Here is a 13,312-nt window from a genome sequence, read left to right as displayed (position 1 = left end):
CAAAAGATAACCCTTTTGAAGATGACTTCTGCAGAACTTGGTGTAGATAACTTTTTAACTGCTTGAAAAAAGCTCTTGGGGTTATTTCTATATTGAAAAATTTTGTAACCATTGTTTTGTGAAAAGATGTGTTCTCAGCCCCCATCCATTCATGTTGCTCTATAGCTCTTGATGCATTTACTGATTATTTCGATTTTTCCTCTAAGGTTTATAGCCTTGCCTTCCTCAAGAATATTATCAGGAATGTAAAGTTGTTGTAGTTAACAGCACTTCAGTTAAAGTGGTGCGTGTGAAGTGGAGTGCTGAATTTTTTTTATTTAACATTTGTCTCAGTGATTTGGTCACACTGAGAAATACTTAATTCAGTGAGTATTAAAGACCAGCAACACCCAACTGTACATTAAAAGTATACTCTTTTTTTTCCTTTATTTATTGTATATTTTGAAATCAGATACATAGCACATTTGAGGAACAGACATCTGTCAACAAATTTTAGCTCAAGAGCCCCTAAGTGATACTGTGCTTTTTTTTTTTTATGTGTGCCAAATTATGAATGTGATAATGCAACTCCATCTTCGAAAAGGTGCAGACATTGCTATGGAGCTTTGTTATGATTAATCTACCAATCTTTATTGGAGTAATGTATTAAGGTAGAAATCCAAAATCATCAGTAGCAGATTTAGTAGTAGGTTATATCATTTGAGAGACCCTAATTCCACAAATTAACAGCTCTTTTTCAAGGTTTTGTCAGCTTTGTAGGCTCCTTGAATCTCTTCCAAAACTTGGCTAGTATTCTCTGTTGTTCCATTTTTTTTACTTGAGATTCTTAGGGCTTAAAATGTTGACAGCCCCAGCTCCATCATAGCAAGGCCCAGTCCTCAGGGTGGTAATCCTTTTGTAGCTGCCATCCCCAGTCCCTGGTGCAGGTTTTCTCACAGGAGCAAATGCCTGTCAGCTCAGGCAGGATCCTCCTTGTGCCACTGCCGTATTAATGGCAGTGAGAGCTCCATATCCTTCAGTCTTGGGAGTATTTATTTCTATTTCAGCCCAAGAGTTCTAGGGCTACTGCTGGTTTTAACTTGTACATACTTCAGCACAGGGATTTGTTTCTCAGAGGTACCTGATACTGACTGCAGATGCTGCATCATATTCTAAAACCTGTCTGCCATGAAAACCCATCAATTTTTGCTTTCCTTTCAAGAGAGATGTCCATTTACAGCTGCACAACAGCAGCATCTGGACGATAATGACCCCCTTGTACAGTCTTCCTTGCTATTCAGAGGTGCTCTTTGGTCAAAGGTCAGAATCTAGTAGAGTCCAGGACCCTTAGCCTCCTGTTATCTCCAAATTTCTCATTCATAATACAGGGTTCTGCCTCTTTTTGATCAGTCTTCCTTCCACACTCTTCAAGAAGTATTTCTGTCCTCGTGAAATAAGTACTGAAGTATCTGTTCTGTGGCTTCAGCTCAGCTTTTCAGAGTTCTCTGTAGTTGGGTAGCTGCACCTCTCCAACCAGGTAATGTGTTACCTGGGCACCAGGACTGACTCGACTTCCTCCATCTGTGGTTTTGATAATTTACTCATCAATTAATCCACTCAGTGCAGAGGTGACTAGGAGCCACTCATTTGATTGAGCATCCAGTGTCAGCAGGTGCTTCTGGAAAGATCAACCTCTCCAATTTATATAATAAGTGGCAGGGTTTAACTTGAATTGGATAATGTACCAATTGACAGAGAAAAATCCTACATTTTTATGTGGAGTCAGATGCATTTGTAAAAAGTATGAAAACTACAATTAGACTAAAATCTCATATAGGAAGAAATTGTATCGAAACTCTCCAGTTGAACTTGATTGATAGTGTTAAATCTGTTATAACATCAGTAACACTGAGAAAATTCCACAGTAGTCTGTAAGTCTTTAAATCAAAATGGTAGAATAAGACTTTTATCAGTAATTCGTAAAATGCTGAATATTTATAAAGTAGTTAGAAATGTAGGCACTGAATAAGTAATGGTATCTGCCATTGTTAACTCTGCTGCTCAATTTCAGGCCATATTATAAATCCACATGGTGGTGGCTGTCTTCAGAAGGGTAAGATCTGATCCTTAGATTTCAGAAGGGTCGACTTGTGGGAAAAAAAAAAAAAGAGAAAAATCCTAAATATTGCTGCTTACATCAAATACATTTTCTTCTATTACGTGACTTGATTTTTCGACTCCTGATTTTCTACACAGTTAGTCAGAAGATAATGCTACATTTATTGTGCATATTCTCATCTGCTGTAACTTGGAGCCCTGTATTCATGAGGATTAATGATGTGCTTAGATTCTTTTAATATTTCTCCTTCACTTACTTCACTATAAATACCTTCATTTTTTCCTTAAAAACCAAACCTTGAATTATACCTTTGTTGAGAACCATGTATTACTGAATAATGACTATAGTGATTATACCAGTAGACTGATAATGCAATCTCTTTCTTTCTTTCTCACTTAAGGATAAAAAGAGTTATTCCTGTCCTGTGTGTGAGAAGTCATTTTCTGAAGATCGACTTATAAAATCTCACATCAAGACAAATCACCCTGGTAAAAAAAAATCAAGGAAAATTTCTCATTCTATTGCAGTGAATGGATAAGGGTTTAGAATGAGCAGTGTAATGTGATTATATTCCTAAGAAAGAGAAGAGTCTATTTTTAATTCAACGGGTTTAGAGTAAGAATTGTTTTGGTTTTGCAGGTGTTAGAATTTAGAGTGAAAAATGTTACTGTTTGAGCATGTGTGTTGTGGAGTGTCAGGTAATTGTGCTAAGAAATCTGTCTTCATCTGGCAAAGGGTGAATTCAAATTAGGAGGTTTGGGATCAGGCATGTAGACATCCTGTAACAACCCAGGAGGTGTAAAATTCTCACTGGCCTTACATGACTTGACAGGAATGCATTTAGTGCTCATTATTTGTCTGTAGGTGACTGATGGGAATGCAGAGCTGGCCCTGTGTGTGCCCAGGTCCCGTGGGCTGGGCTGTACCCCCAGGCCAGCTGGAGTCTGCAGCAGGGCTCCTGCTAGAACCAGCTGGGATGTGGTGTGGCCAGTAGTAATCTGGAGCTGGCAAGCTTGGCTGGATCCAGCAAACTGCTCCAAGTTCTGTTTATACCTTATATTCTGGTGCCCTGATTTATCAGTGCAAGTACAAGATGCCATGAATGTGGTGAGTCAGTGTGCTGTGCCTGTGTAAACAACCTCTTCTCAGATCTTGGGAATTCAATGCCAAAATGCTGGTGTGGGGGTTGATTTAAACCTGGCTGATGTGAATTCGGCAGAGCCACCCTGGTGTGTCCCTAATTTCCTCCTCCTCAGGATCTGTGTTATGTTGGATAGAAAGCCCCACTGCTGCTGTGGAGGAGGGAGAGGTGACGCTTTCATTAACTCAGCTACAGTGCTCCTTACCACCTGACATAATGGGATACAAAGAAAGAAAACACTGGCCATGCTCAGACTGATTCTGAGGAAAAAAAATGCTATTAAAATGACTTTTCTTGTCTTTCTTGTCATAGTACAGGATAATAGGTAAAGCAGTAGTTTATCTTCTTACTGCCACTAGATAGTGCTAGACCCGTGTTTTAAACAATTTCCTTTGCTTTAATTTCATACTTAACTCCCACTTCAGCTCTTTAGTTACTAAACCTCTTTATTTGCAGACCACTCCAGAGCAGTCTGGTTGGAGGGCTTGTCGTACGTCAGAGGACATGTCTGATGCAGGAAATTGAGATGAGAAAAGGCTTCTGAGCTATACTGTAGTCAGGAGGTATAACACCAGTAAGCATAGAAATTGAATCTCAAGAACTGTGCCCTTAAAGCCTTTGTGCTGCCTCAGCCAGGGAGCACAGGAGACCTCCCTGAATAACAGGATCTGTGAACTGGCAGGACATTAAGTTCTGTGCCCTTACATGTTGCCATTAGCCTGAAGTGGTCCACTGACTGCTGAATTATCAGTGTATGCCGTGTCTGAGGTCCAGAAGTGCCAGTTAACTCTGGAGCCCTGAAGTACTAAACTCATGGATTTAAATACTTCTGAAAAATTTATTTGGTATCTGAATCCCTCTAAAAAAAGTATAGTGTAATTTTTTTTTGATCCAAGTGGGTCTTTTAAACTCTTATAATAGATGTAAGGTTTAAAAAGAAAATCTGCACTATTATTTTGTGTTTTCATTTTTCATTCATGTATCACAGGCGAATAGAGCTTAAAGGCAGAATAGCAGATTTATTAGATACATCTCTGTGGTACTAAAAAAAAATACATCTGAGATAGGCCTGTGCAATAGTTATACAACAAGCCTGTCTTAATATATGGAGGAGAATTAATGTACAAATCTATTTTATTTCTGTGAATTTTCTCCTTGTATTCAGGAGGAAATCCTTTATTTGTACACCATACCTAATTACGAGCCAAATAAATGTGAGGGGTCTGATGGTATAAGCTATTAAATACTGCAGTGGCATGAGTGCAGTTATTTTCAAAAATGTAAATGAACATGAATAAAGATGAAAGGAAAAATGAGTACTGTTAAGAGGAATTGAATTTTAAAATGACATATCAAAAATTAATTTAAACTGAAACACATTCATATTTATCATTAAAATGTTATTTTTAGAACTCCCCCTCTCCTTCCTTTCTTAGTATTATTCAGCATTCCCCCCCCTTCCTTGTCTCTTCTGTTTCATCAAGTAGAAAGTATGAAATTATAAAGTACTCCTTCCTCTTCTATATTTGCAGAGGAGTTGAATTTTGGTCCCATGAAGGCAGTGAGACAAAAATCTCTGTAGGCTTTGGCAGAGCAGTATTTCAAACCAAAGAGATAAGAGAGCTTGGCTTTATTACCCAATGATTTTAGTATGCAGCAGTGAAGGAGGAGTCCTGGGTTCTGGTCCCAGCTCACTAGAATTATCTACCTTTCATCCACTGTCTGATTTAATGTGATATTTCTTAATAGTTTTGAGACATGAGAGGCATCAGCTTCCATAGCTCCCCACTGAGCAGACATCCTAGCCTGCAGTCAGGAATGAAGGATCTAAGCCAGGAAAGGCAGATGAGGGTTCAGACTTACGGCTGTATTTTTCTTTTTTGGGTACTTTAGAACTTATCTCTGCTCAGTTCATGGGCTTTTATAGTTCACTTTTGAGGTTGTTTTCCCTGTGCATATGAGTTCAGGCAGGATTTTTGTGATTCCATTCTGGGACCAATGATCAGGAGACAAAGTGATTTTGGTAAAAATCTTAAGTTTAGACAGGAACTTTCAAATTTATAAGATGTGGGGCATGAAACATCACCAGCTTTTATGTCTTCAGGTTTAGATTGCATGAGTGTTTTACTTTCATTAAGTCAAGAGATAGCATTTCATTCATCTGATGTGCATTGAGCAATTTGATTTATTTTTAAAAGCATCTGGCAATGTTTTCATTATGTGTCTGGGCCACTTTAATTTAAACTTCATTATTTTGAACTTTTTCACTGTGACAACCAAAACATTATCTCATATGAAGGAAATACACAGAATTGAGTGTGTCTAACTTGAATAAGAAAAGGCCAGGAGAGGAATCTTAATTGGTGTCTTCAGCAATCTAATTAAAAAGAAGACAGAGGCAGATTTTTCTCTACAGCTCTTTCAGAGCTGTACAGTGAAGGGATGTGAGTTGGAACAAGGAGATTCTGATTAGAACTAGGAAAAGTTTTGACTGTAAAGGTGGTTAAACACTGGAATGGGCCAAGAGAAGCTGTAGAATCTGCATCCTTGGATGTGTTCAGAACAGGACTGGAAATGACCCCAAGCAACTTGATCTAACTTCAGAAATGGAACTGTAAAGTTGACCCTGCTTGGAGTAGGTGACTTCAGAGGTCCTTTCCAGTCACATTTATTCCATGAGTCTGGTTTTGACTTTAAAGTGCCTGATTATCAGCATTCTGACCATTGTAGATGTGGCTGAAATGAATTGTCGGATTCGTGACATCGAAATCTGGGGTGAAATCTTGAATAAAGCTTTTGCAAATATTGAAGAAAAAAGTGCCAATTTAGCTTATTGAAAACGTTTATAGTCAGAAAATGATCTTTTGTGCCAGTGGCACAATCATATTTTTTTTTATATTAAAAAATATATATTTTTTTAAACAGGCAGTGAAGACAGTGAGTTCATAGATCAGGAGAGAAAGGACAGAGCATCCTAGAAGGCCTAAAGGAAAAAAAAGGTCCTTGTGCTCCTTGCTCAAGTCAGTTTTGAGCTGGGAGTAGGGGAAATAGTGCTTTTAAAAAGCTGGACTGAATCAGGATCTAGCTCTTCAATATTATTTACAGAATAAATTCCCTCATGTCCTTCTGTTTCTTACTATCTTTTGCATTTCTCGCAGAGGTTTCAATGACTACTATTTCTGAGATTCTTGGCAGAAGAGTTCAGCTGAAAGGACTTATTGGAAAACGAGCTGTGAAATGTCCCCACTGTGATTTTTATTTTATGAAGAATGGATCAGACCTTCAACGTCATATTTGGGCTCATGAAGGTAAAACTCTGGTTTTACACTTTTGGGCATATAACGAGTCTTATATTCCACTGGAGCTTTGCTGACATAAAAAAAACCAGATTCAAGTTTATTTCTATACCCAAATGACAAACTTTAAGCTACATTGGAGATTAATTAATTAGTTTAATGGATTCTGGATCACATATGGAACTGCACACTCAGAATATGAATAGACAATTTAAATGTTCTATAAAAATTAATAAAAATCTGATGCAATTTTTTTCCAAAACTCATTCATAAACATCTATAAAGTATTCTATGGGAGTAAGGAGGAGTGAATTAAACACATGCTCAGTATTTTAAAACAAGCAATTTTCTGTGCCATCTTATGAGTCGCTGCTGCTCCTTTCACATTTGTCCAAAAATCCTTGGTCTGGAAATCTGTTAGTAAACCAACTGAAATCCAATTGCTTTGATGTATACATATAAATTCTGTGAGTATTTTAATTAAATCATGCAGAGCATGGCAGCTAGCTGCACAGACACAGACAGTGATCAAAATCCCCTAAGATAATGCTCATCATATTTATGACTTTTTAAGGGAGAAATTCCAGTAATGTGGCAACACATGGGTTAAAAATGCCTAGAATTTAAAATCTTTAGACAGTAAAATCTTGTGTCTATCAAGTCTGTGTATTTTAATAAAAGGTTGAAGACTGCTTACATGGTCTTTGGTCATGTTAATAATCTATGGGGCAGACTGCCCATGCCTTTGGGTTCTTTAGCCATCCCTCTGCATAAAGGGGATAATTCTCAAGCTGGTATCTTGTTTCCAAAGTGTTCCCATATAGGTAGTTCAGCATATTTGTTTAAATGCTCTAAGTTTTCCTGCCTGCGTAGCATAGCAGGGGTCCTTTCCAGTGGCCTTCATTAAGGAATTTAGGTAAGGCAGAATGTAGGTTAGAGCAATTCCTTGTGTATTCCATAGACAGAGTTCTTTTATTCTGACTGGAACTGGGAACCCCTGTCATGTAACTAGCAGGAGAAAGAGGTGAATAGAAATTTATTCCCAAATGAAAGTGTGCAATCAAGTCTGCTTAAAGCAGACTGTAATTCCTCATGCTTGTAAATCTAGTTTTAAGGTCACGAGTGTCAATATAAAATGTGCAGACCCTCATGCAACTGTTGAACTACTCTGCCAGTTCAGATTTATTCAGCTTTTCTTTGAAGGATTTACTTTGTTCTTACAGACCTTCTGTTAATGTGACAACACTGGATAGCTCTCTACGTGCTTTGGACAGTTTGAGGGAAGTGAAGTTTTAAGTGCTTGTATCTTACTGAGAGCCCAGGCAATACCACTGCCTGACCCATTAGCAAATCTGACACTAGTTAACAATAAAACACAGCTTGCACATTTAACTTATGCCTTAACTACCTAATGAAGCAGTCCTCCTTACCACAGGTTGCTTCCTCGTTGTAAACAGTGTAGTAAACAGAGAATGGTCCTTATTTGAAGCTATTCAGAGGGAGATATTTACACCAGCTAGGCATCAATGGAGGCAGTCTGGAGCTTACTTCTAAATGAAGGATAGGCATAGCAAGACCCAAATATCAGTACTGCCTGGCTAAACTCAGTACCTGGCTTCAGTAGAGCAATATTCAATTCTAAAAGACTCCTCCTTTCTCTTAACAGTTAAGTGATGCTGTCACAAGCTTGGCATCATTTACACAGAAGCTATATATGAAATTTTTTATTTGTAGAGATCCAAATTTTGAAATGTTTCTCTTTGTCCATGTTGCTCACATGATGTGAAATTTCTTTCAAGCAAATGTCCAGCCTCTCATGGAAAGGCACAGCCTGCTTGTTTCATGGTATAATTTTTCATGTTTAGGTGTCAAACCCTTCAAATGTTCCCTCTGTGAGTACGCCACTCGCAGCAAGAGCAACTTGAAAGCCCACATGAATCGTCACAGCACGGAGAAAACGCACCTTTGTGATATGTGTGGGAAAAAGTTCAAATCAAAGGGCACTTTGAAGAGCCATAAACTCCTTCATACTGCTGATGGTAAGTGCATGTTTATTAAATCTATTTTAGGACAATAAATATTGGCTGTTCGACAGGCCTCATTAACAAATGTTTTACCGTTGAACACTTAAGTGTGATTTACAGATTTTGTTTATTCCCAGGAGACACCATTTGGAAAACAATTCAAAACTTTGAAAAACTGCAGCGGATTCAGTTCGTAAACCGGGCAGAAACACCAGTTAGAGTGTAGTGGTTTGGTCCAAAATACTCATTATTTACCTTCTGTGAGATAAGAATTAGGAGAAAGCAAAGCAGGCACAAAACTTAAAAGAATATAAAGTTTATTAATGGACCTAAAAGAAAGAAAAAAAAAATCAGACTAAACCTTCAGAACACTTCTCCTCCTCCCACCTTTCTCCCTTCTCCCACTGACAATGTAAAAAGACAACCCTTGAGATGTTCAGTCTGTTTACCACTTCTGTAATAACCTTTTTCAGTTCACTTAGGGAGAGGAGTCTCTCTTGCTCATGCTGTGGAGACATCTCCACAAGAAGTTCTCTTCATGGCTTCAATGTCACAGCGAGACAGCTGCCCGGATTGGTTCTCTGCCTGCATGTGAGAGTCCCTTCCCCCGACTTGCAACTTTTCCCACAACTGTTTTCGAGGGTCCAGTCTTGAGCTACTGGGGTACCATTTTAAGGTTGAGCTGTTCAGAAGCAAAGGTTCTCTTCACCCATCTCTGGGAACATCTTCATCTCTAGGAATAGAGGCCCTCCCCCTTCCCTGGGAGCAAAAGGGTCCTCATCAAATTACAGCTACTGTCATTTGCTTATTTCAGCACAAGTACTTCTGCTCACAGTTACAGTTTGAACGCTCCAACCCCCCATGCTTTCATGAAATTACAACGGGTACTCTGATATATCATAGTCCATCACCACCATATCTTTACAACAGAATTTCAGCTTCTAAGCATCTCCTCTTTCTCCTCCCTCAGGGTTTCAGCTCTTCCTTCTTCACTGACTTTGTTGTCTTTATGGCGTTGACTCGGGAGTGAATTGATGTCTGCAGGCTTCATCTGTTCTGGGGGAAACTTACAGCACTAAAAGGGTTAATCTCAGCTGGGCCTTGCAGCTGGAGTTCACTTATCACTGTTGGTCGAATGTTCTTTGCCAGACAGCAGGGCAGTGATCTCAGACGAGCCCCGGCCACACCAGGGGCAGCCTGCACGGAACAGGGCTGTGGGGGGACCTGGATGGAACAGGGCTGTGGGGGGGCCTGGATGGAACAAGGCCGTGCGGGGACCTGGATGGAACAGGGCCGTGGGTGGGGCCTGGATGGAAAAGGGCTGTGGTGGGGCCTGGATGGAACAGGGCTGTGGGGGGGCCTGGATGGAACAGGGCTGGGGGGGGGCCTGGATGGAACATGGCTGTGGTGGGGCCTGGATGGAACAAGGCCGTGCGGGGACCTGGATGGAACAGGGCCGTGGGGGGACCTGGATGGAACAGGGCCGTGGTGGGGCCTGGATGGAACAGGGCTGGGGGGGGGCCTGGATGGAACATGGCTGTGGGGAGGCCTGGATGGAACAGGGCTGTGGGGGGACCTGGATGGAACAGGGCCGTGGGGGGACCTGGATGGAACAGGGCCGTGGTGGGGCCTGGATGGAACAGGGCTGGGGGGGGGCCTGGATGGAACATGGCTGTGGGGAGGCCTGGATGGAACAGGGCTGTGGGGGGACCTGGATGGAACAGGGCCGTGGGGGGGCCTGGATGGAACAGGGCCGTGGTGGGGCCTGGATGGAACAGGGCTCTGGGGGGGCCTGGATGGAACAGGGCTGTGGGGAGGCCTGGATGGAACAGGGCTGTGGGGGGACCTGGATGGAACAGGGCCGTGGGGGGACCTGGATGGAACAGGGCCGTGGTGGGGCCTGGATGGAACAGGGCCGTGGTGGGGCCTGGATGGAACAGGGCTCTGGGGGGTCTGGATGGAACAGGGCTCTGGGGAGGCCTGGATGGAACAGGGCTGTGGGGGGGCCTGGATGGAACAGGGCCGTGGTGGGGCCAGGATGGAACAGGGCTGGGGGGGGACCTGGATGGAACAGGGCCGTGGGGGGGCCAGGATGGAACAGGGCTGTGGGGGGACCTGGATGGAACAGGGCCGTGGAGGGGCCAGGATGGAACAGGGCTGTGCAGGGACCTGGATGGAACAGGGCCGTGGTGGGGCCAGGATGGAACAGGGCCGTGGTGGGGCCTGGATGGAACAGGGCTGGGGGGGGGCCTGGATGGAACAGGGCCGTGGTGGGGCCAGGAGATGGAACAGGGCCGTGGTGGGGCCTGGATGGAACAGGGCTGGGGGGGGGCCTGGATGGAACAGGGCTGTGGGGAGGCCTGGATGGAACAGGGCTGTGGGGGGACCTGGATGGAACAGGGCTGTGGGGGGACCTGGATGGAACAGGGCTGTGGTGGGGCCTGGATGGAACAGGGCCGTGGTGGGGCCAGGATGGAACAGGGCCGTGGGGGGGCCTGGATGGAACAGGGCCGTGGTGGGGCCTGGATGGAACAGGGCTGTGGGGGGGGGCCAGGATGAAACAGGGCCGTGGGGGGGCCAGGATGGAACGGGGCCGCACGGCCCCGAGATGGAACGGGGCCGCACGGCTCCAGGATGGCTGTGTCCCAGCCCGGCGCAGGCTGAGCAGGGCCTGGCCCCGCTGGGCCGCATGGCCCCCCCCAGTTACCTGTCCCAAGGCCAGAAGCAAGAGAGAGCTTTCCCGGGGTTTGTCCATTCTTAAATGTGGACCACAGAGGCGTGTCAAGCTAAAGAGTGGCTTTTTAAGTGGCTTAAAAAGTTGTCAATATTCAAACTAGCCAGTTGATATGTTCTGTCAGGTCATAGAGGAAGCTGTAAGCACCTCTTTGCAAGAGAATCATTTCCGTAGCTATGCTAACCCATGACAAAAATTAATTTCTGTGAAAGACAGACAGCTGTCTCTGAAATACTAGGTTTTTCTGAAATTTTGTGTTGGCTTTATATGCCTTCCTTGTTCTTACAGAAAATTGTTGATCTCAATACATCAAAAATAATTGGTAGTTTGAAATTGCCAGTAGTTTTGTGTTTAAGTCTCTTACTGTTTTGTTCTGTGAGAATATTGTTAGGATCCTGATGGCAAATCCAGCAGCCCAGCAGACACAAGGCCCTGTCCTGATGTCTAATCAGCCAGTGGCAAACCTGGGCACTGACTCTCTACAGTCTCACATGCAGCACCTTATTTGCCCTGCAATTTTAATATTTCTATGATGATAACTGTAAAAGCAAGATGCACATCCAGAAAAGTACCCCATTTTATATGAAAAGTTAGAGCGCAACAATACTTTATTATTCTGTGTTTATCAAATTGAAGTAAATTATTTAGCAGGATAAGTTGTACAGACCTTCACTATGACTTAGTAGCTTGATCTCTGTTACTCATGCAACTGTGTGAAACCTCATTCCACTTTTTATTGACCATTTCATTTCCATTCTTTCTTTTTTTGTCCTTCAAATTACATCTTCACAGAAAGAATGCTCTGTTACATTTTTAGAATGTATATGAAGTTTCTGTGTCAGAGATATTAAGTAATGCTTATGTCTGTGTGTTCAAGTGAGAGAGGCAATCCCCTTTACATCAATATGCTACATTACAGGAAGATTATAGTTACTGTTTTATTAACAAAGTTACTGCAGAAATACTGTGAGTTAGTAAATCACTTATTATTCAAAAAGTACTTTCCAGTATTTTGAAATAACTTGGTCAGTAACAACTAGGTGTGGCACATGCATCTAAACTTCATATGCAAGAATCAAGATTTTGCTTACCAAATGCAATCCTCAGCTGATTCCTGGCTGGGAGAAGGAGGCAGGTGGTTGTGTTTGAATGAAAAGGAAATTTCAAGCATGATCAATCTATAAAGAAGCTCTCTTTCTATGTCCCTGTAAAGTAAATCACTACATGGGGTTTAATTTCAAAACCTTTCTGTTTTGTTTTCACCATCTGGCAGGATCAAATATTCAGCAATGAAAGTTGAATTTTTTTCACCTGTTAGTTACATTTCTTGAAAAAAAGCTGTGTGTGTGTAAGTCATTACTGCAATTCATCTGAGGCTGCTTTGAATTTTTCACTTAAGAGTAGTGCCATAGTTGAGCAGGCTCTCACCATGTCTGGATTGGGTTTAAAAGTGTGAAATTAGCTTTAAATATTGAAATCCAAGTGAAGAGCTATGTTCTCTTGCAAATAACTGCTAGGTCAGGCTGAAACCTTGACTCTAGAGGCACTGTTATTACCAGGAGCCTTCTTTATCTGGCTTCAAATTCATCATCTTCTGGAATACCTGTGGTGACTTCTAGTGGAAGGTGTCCTAGCCCATCACAGGGGGGTTGGAACAAGATGACCTTTGAAGTCCCTTCCAACCCAAACCATTCTATGACTCTGTGTTCCTTTTAGATGAACCTCCATTTTTGACTGGTTCAAATAAATTCAAGACTTAGGCTCTTTTGCCTTGCTTTTCATAATTCCAAAACTGTTACAGGAAATTGCTTATACATTTGAAAGGTGAGTTTTGCCATTGGCTCCAGTGGAAACAGGATCTCACTGTCTGTGGAGTCTTAAGTAATATTCCTCACTAAGTCCACCCCAACAAACTTTTCATGCATTTCAAACCACTGTGAAAAAAGAAGAGAATATTTGTCACCAGGAATGTGGTTTGTCAGGGGACTTTCAGCCTCTTGAGCGACAGCTTCTCTTTGC

The 13,312-nt window shown here is 42.2% G+C and overlaps 1 protein-coding gene across 4 annotated transcripts in view; it reads left to right on the top strand.

The window, feature by feature from the left end:
• Positions 1-13,312, top strand: part of ZFAT (zinc finger and AT-hook domain containing) — a 78,917-nt gene that overhangs the window by 38,155 nt on the left and 27,450 nt on the right. For all 4 annotated transcript variants that reach the window (XM_069005526.1, XM_069005527.1, XM_069005528.1 and 1 more), the window contains exons 8-10: positions 2,499-2,586; positions 6,398-6,547; positions 8,401-8,574. In XM_069005526.1, coding sequence (XP_068861627.1) covers positions 2,499-2,586; positions 6,398-6,547; positions 8,401-8,574 — 412 coding nt within the window. The remainder of the gene's footprint in view (positions 1-2,498; positions 2,587-6,397; positions 6,548-8,400; positions 8,575-13,312) is intronic.

This window comes from Aphelocoma coerulescens, chromosome 2, assembly GCF_041296385.1.
Source record: "Aphelocoma coerulescens isolate FSJ_1873_10779 chromosome 2, UR_Acoe_1.0, whole genome shotgun sequence".
NCBI lineage: Eukaryota > Metazoa > Chordata > Aves > Passeriformes > Corvidae > Aphelocoma > Aphelocoma coerulescens.
The sequence above is the reverse complement of the archived record's forward strand: the minus strand, read 5'-3'. Positions and strand labels throughout refer to the sequence as shown.